At 42.4% G+C, this 11007-nt stretch overlaps 1 protein-coding gene across 1 annotated transcript; it reads right to left on the bottom strand.

The window, feature by feature from the left end:
- Window positions 1–383: 383 nt before the first annotated feature.
- rnf5 (ring finger protein 5) lies at window positions 384–10925 on the bottom strand. Its single transcript, XM_086279225.1, has 6 exons — window positions 10536–10925; window positions 4760–4778; window positions 3954–4066; window positions 3821–3878; window positions 3615–3726; window positions 384–2416 (listed from the first exon to the last, which is right to left on the bottom strand). Exons 1-6 carry the CDS (start codon window positions 10742–10744, stop codon window positions 2292–2294), a joined length of 636 nt encoding a protein of 211 aa, XP_086135351.1. The 5' UTR covers window positions 10745–10925; the 3' UTR covers window positions 384–2291.
- Window positions 10926–11007: the final 82 nt, after the last annotated feature.

Genomic DNA, 11007 nt, shown 5'->3' with positions numbered 1-11007 from the left:
GGCCTATAACAGGGGTCCTTAATCCCAGTCCACGAGGGCTGGTGTCCCTGCAGGTTTTAGATCTCACCTTGGGTCAACACACCTGAATCACATGATTAGTTCATTACCAGGCCTCTGGAGAACTTCAGGACATGTTGAGAAGATAATTTATCCATTTAAATCAGCTGTGTTGGATCAAGGACACATCTAAAACCTGCAGGGACACTGGCCCTCGTGGACTGGGATTGGGGATCCCTGGCCTATAATATGTGAAACATGTCAAATGAATCCCTTGTGAATGATATTAAGCCACAAACAGCATTCCTGTTACAAAGGAAAAGTCCCAGTTTTTAGCACAACACCCATTTTACCTCTGACTGCATAAATATATGACAGAAAAATAATGAAAAATCACAACAGGTCAGCTTTTAATGTAGCAAATGATCACATCTGAGACGCTTTCAATAAATAACTTGATCATTTTCTGTAAGTTAACTCAGTTGTTTAATTGCCCACTTCAATAAAATAAAAAAAAAATAAAATAAAAAAAAAGACAACACAGAACGAGACCATGTTTTAATCTTAGTTCATTTTTGGTTTTGCACTACGTCTCCATGTTTCTCCAAAGACTTCCATCACTCGTTTTAGTGTCACATAAGCCTCACAACATCAAGTATTGAGAGAGGATGAGCCCTGGGCAACTATAGAGGACCCGCATTCATCTCTGACCCCGATATGATTGTTGAAGTGCTAAAGACCTGGATGCAAATCAGCGGAGCTCTGCTTGAGTCATTCTGGATTCCCAGGCAGAGCTCACCTTTCAGTGTGAAGTGTGTCTGAAGAGGGGAAAAATTATAAGAGGAAGAAGTGCTCATCAGACTCCTAGTAACTCACACTTGAGTGCAGTTGATTTCTGCATAACTGGGGGAGATTCTGATGTGGGAAAACATGAAGCATAAAGCGCTATGACTCCAATTCGTTTATTTTGGCCCATGTTTGACTAGAATATTCAAGAAGAAAAAAAACAAAACAAAACAAAAAAACAAACAAAAAAAAACAAACTCAGGGGTCACTTAACACTTTGCACTTCACATTTTTAAACACATTAAAATGAATTTGTGTCAGTTACTCTGCTGTACAGTCAAAAGAACTACAAGCCTTGTCAAATCATCACATTAGCGGGGCAACAAAATTCTGCTTTCTCAGGAGGGGGATTATTAACTTTTTAAATCAAACGAGCTCCGAAAAGCAAGAAGCATCTCAAGACCCACATCTTGTTCTCTTTTGCTCTCCACGGCTGGTCCTCCAGTCAGAAATACATAAAAACAGCATTTACAATATCCATATGTACAAATACAGAATGTATACACACGCACTCAGACACATACAGTCAGGAAAAATCAAAGGACGTAATTTAGATCTGTTTTTTTTTTTTTTTTTTTAAATCATGTGTGAGGAGACCAAACTGCTGCTTTTCAATCCTGCATATTGATTTATTCTGCCCCCTTTTGTTAACCGTGCACCTCACACTCTTTAAAGTAGCTGATGTGGGCATGAAAAACAACCTAACCGGCCCATTTTCCCCCAAACACACAGGGAACTACAAGGAACAAGTGGTCCGACAACGGCACGCGCCCCGAGGTGTAGGGCAGCTCCGACTACAGACAGCTTCACAGTGCGAAGGCAGTTTTTGTTAAGACAAATGTTTAGAAGAAGAAGAAAAAAAACCCAACAAAACACAAAAGCATCCCACAGGGCCGCTTCTGTCTGTCGCCAATTCTACGACAACGTCTCCTCCCTGTATTCTAACCCCTCTCACACCCTTCCTCTCTGTGCTTCAGGAAAACCCACTTTCCTAAAGACTGCTCCACCCAGCTTTCTTCTTCTGCAACACTGGACACCAAAAGACGAATAAGATCTCGCGACGTAGCTCACCCTGATCATGTAATACTGCCTCTTTATGCTCTCTGTGCATCCATCTACAGCTGTGTGCACACTGGGAGGGCTTACTCGCCTTGGGGGACAGGCGCTGCACTACTTTCCAGTGAACTTCTTGCATAAATAAAGAGCAGGTGGAGGAGAGGGGTCCTGAAGTGATCTGATATAGTGAGGAAGAGAAAAATCAAACTCCTGTATTCATGGTCTCAAACACAAACCTCCCTCTACCCCCTCCGGTTAGAAAATGGAACGCGAGTGTGTGTCTGTGGCTCGAGTTAAGTGTGCGAGTTGTGTTTGCCGTTTTGTTTTTTGTTTAATGCGCCCCTCCCTCTCAGACATCAATAATCACTTGTGTGTCCGCCACCAGGTCTGCGTCACACGCTTAGCAGCCAGAAGAAGAAGAAGATGGCGACGAACAGGAATAGAGAGTCTTGCCAGTTGTTATTGCCGTTGTTGCCATTGCCGTTGCCGTTGCCCTGGTGGTCACCGACGTACTGATCTACAGGAAGAGGAGAAGGATTGTGAAGTTTAGTATAGCTGTGAGTGTTCATAGTTTGTTCCTTGGGGAATTTTCCTTGTGCACCTCTGGATTGCATCCAGTTCTGGAGCAATTTTCAGGTTGCTCCTGCTCTGATCATTTCCTGTGCCAAACTGACTCTGAGCCCACATGTCTTTAGTCGTTTTCTTCTCCGTTCTAGATCTATTTTAACGGCCTGATCTGAGTTTTTGTTTTTTTTTGTTTTGTTTTTTTTTTTTTTGGGGGGGGGGGGGGGGGGGTAGTAGACTGATGCAGTTTTCCCATTGATAAAACGCGATGTGCACTGGAACATTTTGACCTCTAGAGGGCAGTGTTACTGCATGCTCACACAGCAAATTTCACATTCATGGTACAAACTCCTTAGTGGAAGATTTTGCCACTAAAAATAAATAAATGTATAGCTTTCTAACTCCAACTTCTGAAAAAAGAAAAAAAGTGTTCATTTGTATTCTTTTTGCTCCTGTGGTAGAAACGACCTTCCATACATCAGCACAAGAGAGACTGTGCTGACCCCCAGCAAAGAGAGACTGATGGGAAACAGTTTTCACTATAATGCTGGTCAATTTAAATTTAAAATAGAATCTATTACAAGTATCTGGAGATGAGTGACGGAGAAAACACGTGCTTTAAAATGAAACTATACTAAATCTAAGATGGAAAATTAAAGACCAATTAAACAGGTCCAGCAGTGAAACGTGGAGAAATAACAAGGAAGAAACTTTTAGGGTTTTAATCGTGGCTTAGGGGATTAATGCTGCTTAAAACCAATCATTTAGCACACTGATAACCTGAGGGCTTCAGACTCGCAGTCTTGTAATTATTCACACTGATGAGTCAATTTATTCAGGCCTGACTACGGATTTGCTAATGCTTGCATGTCCTACAACTATCATACGCATTCATGTGTAAATCCAAGGAAGAAAATCCAAACATCATTTTTGGATTTGCTAAAATTCTTTTGAGCTGGACTTTTACTAAACACACAGGGTCCTACAGGCACACAGAGAGCCTTGTTATACACTCAGTTTGAATGAATACAAAAGCACAATAATTAATATCTGTTAACGACAAAACTTTATATTATTTTTATTTATATCTCTAGGCTGATATTTTCTGGGGTTCAGCTGTAATAGCAGAAGACTTTATTTCCTTTGTTTACCTGCTCTGTGGAAGGGGTCATTGGCGTTGAAGACTGTCGTGAAGAAGCCGAAGGGGAATGCTCCGATGCCGAAAGACATGTGGAAGCCGGTGTCCCCGAAACCGCGGAACATCTGAGCGAAGAGAGAAACCCGGCAAAGAAGCTTTAATATAAGCTAAACGCAGCTTTTTATTTAAAAACCAGTGTGAAAATATAAACCAACTCACCCCGCCTCTGCTCTCAGGCTCTGTTCTCTGCCCCTGAGGCCGGGGTGGAGTTTTCAACCTGAAACAGCAGAAACAGTCACAGACAGAAGCTAACAACCAAAAAAGACACACACACACCGAAGACTCTGCTCACCTGGGGTCCTCCTGGCTGGAGCTCCCTCTGCCGTACAGCGGGATTACCTTCTCTCTGCTGATGCCCGCCTTGCACACGGGACACTGCTGTCGGCTTGGCCGCGTCTCCAACCACTGATGAGGAGGAGCAGAGCAAGGAGAAGGATGTCAAAATGATTGCAATACACGTCACACAAACCGATTCAAGAGTGGAACCTAAGTGACGCTACCCACTGCATTTTCTAAAACTTTATTTACAGCAAGAGATGTGAAGCACAACATGTTTACAGTGGTGAGCGGTGAAGGAAGTGGCAGTAAGAGGAGGCATTAAGTACATTAGCATCTTTAAGCTGCATTAAATCAACCGACAGGTGCAGCTTCCACACTGAGCTTACATCATCACCCTGAACTGATTGTGCTGATTACAGGCCTCCTCTCAGGACTGTGGACCTTCACTGAGGTCTTCCTTGCTGTGCTGTTAGTTTGACCCCCTTAAAATGAAGCCAATAATAATCCTGAGCTAAATGCTAGGAGCCCTTACAGACTGCTTCAGCACAAAAAGCCCCACCCACCTGCTGTCTGAACCTTGTGGAGGGCAGCCAATCAAAAAGAAGTTTACTTAAATGGAAATCAGCTTATTTAAGAAAGCTGAGGAGCCTCGTCAAGTTCCAGTATAATATAAATAATCATAATTTTGAGCTGTGAGTCAGGTACACTTTAAAAACAAATATCACAAGTTTCAATATTGAAATGAAATGACCTTGAACTGCTTAATCAAGTCTCTAAAAACCCTGTAAAAACACACTACAGGAAGTATGAAACACTCACCTGATGAAGACAGGGCCAGCTGTAAAGAGCGAGAAAAGAAAAGATTAATTTACATTCTCACAACAGCATCTTTCAGTTAAAATAACAGACAAACCTGCTCCTCAAAGGTGGCTGATTAAAATGCTCCCTATTGTTTGCATTAATTGGCTTCATCTGTTTTCAAGACTGCGGGCCAGGCCAACCTGCTGCTGCATTGTGGGAGGGCAGGATGCAGGTTTGGGGAGATGCCCCAACACTGAGGTATTTTCAAGACAAACAGTTCTCAAGTGCTGCTTAATATCCAGTAAGTGGCAATGAAGCCAGAATGCAGACTATATTAAACCTATTGTTCATTTTCTTATTTACTGTCACAGTGGTGGATGTTCATATTAAACATGGGCAAAGGTTAAAATAACGAGGTCAGTGTTGTGCTGTGACTTTTACTGAAACGCAAGCTGAGAAAATGAACAGGAGATTGTCCAGTAATGGTTTCCCATTACTGTTACAGATCACACAGGTTTATCCACAAAGGACAGAAGCAAACCGTAAGAAAAGCTGCTGGGCTCTCAGCTTGACAAACTTAAACTATTTTTACAATGACATGGACAAGCCTGTGAAATGAAGAGGTGCTTCAGATTCCACTTGAAGCAAAGTTAAACCCGCTTCCAGAGACAACAGGAAACTGTGGCCACAAGATGCCAGATTTAAAGGATGTTGCAAACAGCAATGAGAGATGCTGTTTGAGATGAAAAGAGGGAGATCAGTTTCACTTCACTGTGCAAGCAGTGCTTTCCTTGCTTGCCCTGCTGGAACAGCACTCGCATTCCTCTAACCCCATTCATCTACTGTTTTAACCTTCTGTTTGTCAGAGGTAGCCAATCAGAAGAAACTTAGATTAGTTGGTTTAAAGATTTCAAGAATAAAAAGTATAAAACTTAAAATTTCTCCTTGAAGTGAGCAGAACATTTTTCCACTGGCAATATTTATAAAGAAAACACAATCAACAGATTTAACTGTACCTTAAGTGTGCTAGAAAGGTGAAAACAAATTTCTGTGGTTAAAGTTTCCTCTAAGTGCCTCAACTGTTTTCTGTTTGTAAATCCTTTCTACACGCCAGAGATTCTTTGTCAGATAAACTGATAACGTTAAGTAACTAGTGCAGTAGTACTTATATAATTCTTTTCTACTCTAACCCCAGTCATGCAGGGGAACAGGCAGGGCTTGTTTTTGACACCATAACAATTACGTAACATTCACCGCATCAGGTGAGCCCAAGTCCACAACTTAATGTGAACAAACTAACAACCAGCAGAGCCAATCCATAACACAAAACCCTGTGTTAATCTGCAAATCTTTACACACATGCTCAGACTTTCACAGCACGTCTCAGTGTGTACATTGCTTTAATACCAGCTATCAGATTGCTGCTGAGAATGGCTTTCTCGTGGCTACCAACAGCTGAACAAAGTGCAAAGCCAAAGTTAATAAAACAAACCTATCAGCTCTGACTAAGCATGTGGGCACACGTTTAGACAACCTGAAACTAGCTGCTTAATATCCAGTAAGTGGCAATGAAGCCAGAATGCAGACTATATGCCTCCTTACGGTACCACAGACTCAAGTGACGTCACTTGAGTCATTTTATAACATTAAAACAAGAATGCAGCAATTAACAAAACAAAAACCCTACTTTGTGACAGCGGGAAGGAAAAACCTTTCAACAGGAAGAAACCTCTGTCAGAACCAGGCTGACCAGAACCAGGCTGGGCTGAGGGGAGCGGGACAGGACAAAAAACGCACTGTGGAAAAGAGCCAGAGATTAATAATAATCCAATAATCCGTACGGCTCATTCCATGTAAAATTAACTTAATTTGGAAGACGTTTCCATCTAATCTCAATAGAAAACTGCGTCAGGCTGAACAGCAAGTAAACCAACTAATCCTGAGGCTCTGATTTTTCATAGTAGCGTTGTTTTTGTAAAGACTCTTGCGAAACCTTGTCCACACCTCACCAGATAAAGCCAGAAATTTCTGCTCTCTTGTTAAGAACGTGTTCGAGTCTGATCTATGCTTGTCATTAACCACTTTTAAGTTAACCATAAGCGTCAATAAAGAAAGCATAGGACAGTTATGTTATCCACATGAGTCACATCACATTAGTGAGCCTGAATAATCAAACACAGCAGAAACATCAAATAGAGAACTGCTTCCATATCTGTCAGGCTCCAACCTAACCAACATCTTTTATCAATCCTGCCATATTATACTGCACACCTGATTTGCATGCAAGCTTTTGTTTTTATGCTTCATTTCTACACTGTTTACACTGAACAATGTGACCTATAAGCAGAATCAATAATTGCACTGCTGTTGATAAAAGATCATCAATCACTTTCTAAGCAGTAACTGTAAAATATCAATATCTACAATATATAACTATTTTCAAAAGATCCAGCACTGCTTTACAGCACATTAGCCTATTCCCGGAAAACATTTCAAAGTCACGTTTACTGCTGGGAGTGTGCAACAAACCACAAACACACAGATTTAAAAACAGCCTCATTTCAGCCCCCAGAGATGGATGATGCACCGGTTTTCATCGCAAAGAATAAGACTGTCCACAAACATCTCAAGATACAGGCGACCAAAAAAAATCCTAAGAACCACTTGTTGCATGACATGATCGAGGAAGTGAAAATAATACCTGATGCAGAAGAGAATCTCTGAATACACGCAGGTCAAACCTTTAGTCTAACGAGTGTTCATTTCAGTATTTGGATGATAGTCAGAGTTAGGTGTAGCATGAAAGCAAGGATCCATCTTGCTTTGCATCAACAGTTTAAGCTCCTGGTGGTTTGATGGAGTGGAGGATATTTTATTGGTACGCTTGGTATCAACTGAGCATCATTTAAACACCCCTGTCTACCTGAGTATAGTTACTGACCATGTCCAACCATTTATGACTACAGTGCACCATTTTCTGATGGCTGCTTCCAGCAGTTTAACACACCATGTCACAAACCTCAGATCATCTTAAACTGATTTCTTGAACATAACAATTAGCTCACTGCACTCAAATGGACTCCACAGTCATCAGATCTCAGAGCACCTTTGAGATGTGATGGAACAGGAGACTCTCATCATAATATGAGCAGGAACTGTGTGATGCTATCATATCAATATGGAGCAGCACATTGTTCGATATATGCCACGAAGAATTAAGACAGATCTGAAGGCAAAAAGGGGTCCAACTCCTAAAAGTAACCAATGAGTGTAGATTTATGTAGTGATTAAAAGTTGGTGGTTCCCAAAAGAGGGTTTGGGATGTCTCCAGTCAGATTAAGGAAAACCTAAATGTAACTATTTTATAATCATACCTTTATGTCAAACTCTTTAAGGTTTTAAATATCTCAACTGAAACGCGGGATTCTTTTCAGAGGCTTACTGGATAATATTAATGAGCATATTTATTTTTTTGATACATTTCTAATTCTAACTTGATGAGCTCTCATCCTGGAGGAGCAAATTCATTTGCTCTGCAGCCTGTGTGGACGACAAGTATGCTCGAGTGTGCGCTCACTCTGGGACTGTAAAGATGTCACACGCTCATTAACCTTGAAGTGTTAAAAGGAAATTAACATCTCTCACACATAAATCTGGAAGCTGCACAATGTATAAACTAGCAGGAGTCTACCGATGGAGAATCGGCCACACACAGTCAGAATGAATGCTCGGCTGATCAGGTGAAAGGCTGGGAGTTTCGTGTGGTTAAAAAAGATTAGATGTAGGCTTGCAGCGCTGATGCAACTTTAATCTAAAGGTGTTCTTCTATCCTTGCTGACGGTTTCATCATCGCCGTTTCATCAGGACTTCAGAGAGCAGAGGGAGACACGAGTAACACGGCAACTAAATTACATCAGCACGTAACGAGGGAGCCTAAACACAACGCTGTAAGGCAACTGTGCCCCTAACTGTAGGGTTGTTTCTACTGATTAACAGAAAAGGTTACTGATAAACAAAAAAAAGTTCAACCAAACTAAATTAAGCCTGACAAAGCCGGGCGAAGAGTGAGTTTGGTCCTTTTGGAAGGACCAAAATAGACAAACCCGCACCAGAATTGTGTAATGATTAGTAAGGTTCTTGTATTTCACATCATGCAATTTGTGCGAAACACTGTCGCCTCACAGTAAGAAGGTTCTAGGTTTGAATCCACTGGCAGCCGGAGCCTTCCTGTGTTGAATCTGCACGTTCTTCCTGTGTTTGGGTAGGTTCGGCTTCCTCCTACAGTCCAAAAAACATGCATGTGGCCATGGAGGAGTCGTAGATAAAGTGCTTGAAGTCTATACAATATGTATGTATGCAAGTATGTACGCTTAGCTGGGGTTTGTAGTCTAAATGAGCTCTTAAAGGCCTTTTTAAAACTACAAGCCACATTTACCCTCCTCCCCACACATGCAATGTTTCATTCTATGCCTTTAGGTTTATCAGGGTTTCTGGTTCAGTCACCTGCAGACTGGAGAAGCCAGTGGTAGCTGGTCTGCTCTAGTTCTTGCCTGCTTAGATTTTGCAACCCTATCAGAATTTTCATTTCAAATAAAAGACAAAATATAAAGTTAAATTACAGGTTGCTCCCATCCTGCGGATGAGATGATATGATGGATCTTGGACAGTTAAAACACGTCTGTTTTTATTTTCATGTTTGCTGCTGAGCTTTTCTCCACCCAGCAAACGCCTCACCTGTGAAACCGAGAAAACAAACATCACAAACATGTCACTGTGTAAGCCCACACAGGTCTCTGTTGCCAAAACACACTCATCCAGCCTTTGTGACTTAAAACTACAAACAGGTGCCCACTACGCTTTGACATCAGCTACAGTTCTGCTGGAAACGATTAGGATGACCTTCGGATTGGCCCTAATCCCACATTAACCTCAGCCAAGAGTCACAACTCATGAATGAAGCCACCACATCACTGAGCGTGTGTAAATATTCAACACAGAGTGGACTGAAGGTTGAGCCTTGTGCAAAGCCAGAGCCAACAGTGATGGAACAAACTAGAATTACAGCTGTTACCCAACACCTACTTTCAGTCTTTGATAAAACTTGTCAGCTATGTTGTTTTCTAATCTCAGGATTCTGGCTCAGCGAGGCCATAGCTACAAGGCGTTTTCACTGCCCATTATGTGCATTCAGCATATTGTGAACCTGATCTGAAAGCTGCCCATGATCAGCAGGGAGGTGGAACACAGAAGTTGATGTGTCACCGATCAAACCAGGCGCCAACTGCAGCTGTGACCTCTGACTAGGGCTGGGTGGTCTGACCAAAAACTTGCATCACAGACTTTTTAACGACTCGTGTGGTTTCACAGTACGCACTTATCTTGGTCTGTTAAATCAGACATGAAACACTGAGAACTGATAATAATCCAGCTATGAAACTGCTCATCAGCTGAGAGTCTGCGCTTCAATCCCAGACTGATTAATTTGAAATCCACTGTGGTGGTGTACATCTGCTGATTCCAGAAACTTTATTCCCTTAAAAGACATGAGATCACTCTTTAAGGCATTAAAAAGGCGGCTTAGTTCACGGGTTAAATAAAGTTCAGCTACATACTGAAGACAAACACCCTTCACAGAGTTATCTAATAGTCTCTTATCCCGTTCACAACCGACTGATTACCGGAGCGTCGAGGGGCGTGATTCCGCCGTTAGAAACAACCCAAAAGAAGGCCTAACAGGCGGCTAAACAAACCACACTAAGTCCGTGTTTGCGAAACAAATGAAACCAGCACGTACCAGAACAGGTGTCCGCACAGACTGATGACGGCGTCCCTGGCAGTGTCCAAGCAAATGTTGCACTCGAAGGTGGCTCGATCCCGCTCCCGTTCGCTCTCCCCGCTGCCGCCACCCGAACCGTCGCGGTCGTTGCTGCTCTCCCCGGCCGGGAACCCTCCTCTGCTGGCCGGCCCGCCGTCACTCGAGAACCGGTGATCCGCGGCCGCCATAGTGTTTATTTTCCAAACGAAGAAAGAAACGAAGCGAGCCAACCCGCAGCGGCCAGACCCGAGCTAACGTTAGCTATCAGCGGTAACGGTTGCTGCTGTCACCGACCGAGCCGAGGCTGCTGTCTCTGCCCGAGAGACGACTTCCGTTTCCGGGAGAAACAGGACGCGTGGGGCGGGCCTAATTTAAACACCACCGCCACAATAATAATAATAATAATAATAATAATAATAATAATAATAATAATAATAATAATAATAAGAAG

Source organism: Aulonocara sp. 'chitande type north' Nkhata Bay, linkage group LG22, assembly GCF_057382095.1.
Source record: "Aulonocara sp. 'chitande type north' Nkhata Bay isolate Kocher_YH1m ecotype deep benthic linkage group LG22, A_spYH_male_GT1.1, whole genome shotgun sequence".
Classification (NCBI taxonomy): domain Eukaryota; kingdom Metazoa; phylum Chordata; class Actinopteri; order Cichliformes; family Cichlidae; genus Aulonocara; species Aulonocara sp. 'chitande type north' Nkhata Bay.
This window is presented reverse-complemented; position numbering and strand designations above follow the sequence as displayed.

Coding starts and splice junctions, on each gene's coding strand:
- rnf5 (XM_086279225.1), bottom strand. CDS start 10,744: ATGGCGGCCGCGGATCACCGGTTCTCGAGTGACGGCGGGCCGGCCAGC. Junction 3,879..3,953: donor TCCAGCCAGGAGGACCCCAG/GTGAGCAGAGTC, acceptor CTGCTGTTTCAG/GTTGAAAACTCCACCCCGGC. Junction 3,727..3,820: donor AGCCTGAGAGCAGAGGCGGG/GTGAGTTGGTTT, acceptor CTCTTCGCTCAG/ATGTTCCGCGGTTTCGGGGA.